Source organism: Pundamilia nyererei, unplaced genomic scaffold (genome assembly GCF_000239375.1).
Source record: "Pundamilia nyererei isolate P.nyererei 1_Seehausen unplaced genomic scaffold, PunNye1.0 scaffold00049, whole genome shotgun sequence".
NCBI classification, from domain to species: Eukaryota; Metazoa; Chordata; class Actinopteri; order Cichliformes; family Cichlidae; genus Pundamilia; species Pundamilia nyererei.
The window spans coordinates 3,043,646-3,044,890 of NW_005187450.1; the positions used below are offsets into that span (position 1 = coordinate 3,043,646).

Here is a 1,245-nt window from a genome sequence, read left to right on the forward strand (position 1 = left end):
AGATAGATAGATAGATAGATAGATAGATAGATAGATAGATAGATAGATAGATAGATAGATAGATAGATAGATAGATAGATAGATAGATAGATAGAATGGAGATATTTCAATAATGTTTAGCTTTCTATGAACCTGCCTCCCATGACAGACTTCAGACTCAGATAATTAGTCAAGCTACCTGACACACAGTGCTCTCCATGGCCTTAACCCTCTGAAGTTCCTGAGTGGCCAGGGGAATAATTCTTTCTCACAGAGCTCGTTTGGCATCGATGACATATTTCTCTCTTCTTGTGCTCTTTCTCATGGGGCGCATTCAGCCAATTGAGTCCTGCATTGTGGGAAAAGCAAAAAGATCCCCAGAGCCATTCTCACTAGCTGTGAGGTGTTTCATTAGTGTGCCTGTAATGCTGTTCTTCTCCTCGTTAAGTCACCAGGGACTGAGTAGCAGTGAGATTTAACAGCTGATGAATGCACATGTAGATTTTAATAAGAGACAAATTTATGAGCCTGCCATAATGACCCTGTATCTTTCTAAATCTAAAAATTAATGAACCAGATGTGTTTTATTAATGATTAATAAATAATTAATTGATGTACAAATGCTTTTTGCTTTGTTTTAGTAATGTGGAAATGATATCCATATATCAGACAACCAAGTAGAATAAATTGAACAATCGTGAAAATTGAATGTTCATAAAACTCGTGCCCTCGCAGAGTGTGGAGCACCGCGTTTTGTCCCGGGATCCCTCGACGGACCTTGAGTACAAGCAGCCTGACTCTGGCCTGTCCTCCCCAAACACCACCATGCCTCCTTCCGCCCAGGCAGCACACTTTGACATCGGTTCACCATCCAGCTCCCTGTCCAACTACGACTCAGCCAACTCCAGTCAGTCCAGCACTGGGGAGAAGAGGAGCAGCTTGACAACGTCACGAGGCCCACCTGCTCAGCTGAGCGCAGTTGCACACACAGGTCTGCTGCTCTTTACACATTAAGGATATAATATGTATCTTTTTCAAGCATTTCAGAATGACAAATGCCGATCAGATAAAAAGCTACATATACTTTTAATCACATCATAATAAGAATGTTGCATGAAAGGCTTGCTTCAGTCTATATCATGACTCTACTATTATGGCATTTCAGCAATAATACAGGGAGTGCAGAATTATTAGGCAAATGAGTATTTTGTCCACATCATCCTCTTCATGCATGTTGTCTTACTCCAAGCTGTATAGGCTCGAAAG

The 1,245-nt window shown here is 41.1% G+C and overlaps 1 protein-coding gene across 4 annotated transcripts in view; it reads left to right on the forward strand.

Moving 5' to 3' along the window:
- The window catches only part of espn (espin), a 36,613-nt gene that overhangs the window by 12,451 nt on the left and 22,917 nt on the right, over positions 1–1,245 (forward strand). For all 4 annotated transcript variants that reach the window (XM_005733005.1, XM_005733006.1, XM_005733007.1 and 1 more), the window contains exon 6: positions 715–970. In XM_005733005.1, the coding sequence (XP_005733062.1) occupies positions 715–970 (256 nt within the window). The remainder of the gene's footprint in view (positions 1–714; positions 971–1,245) is intronic.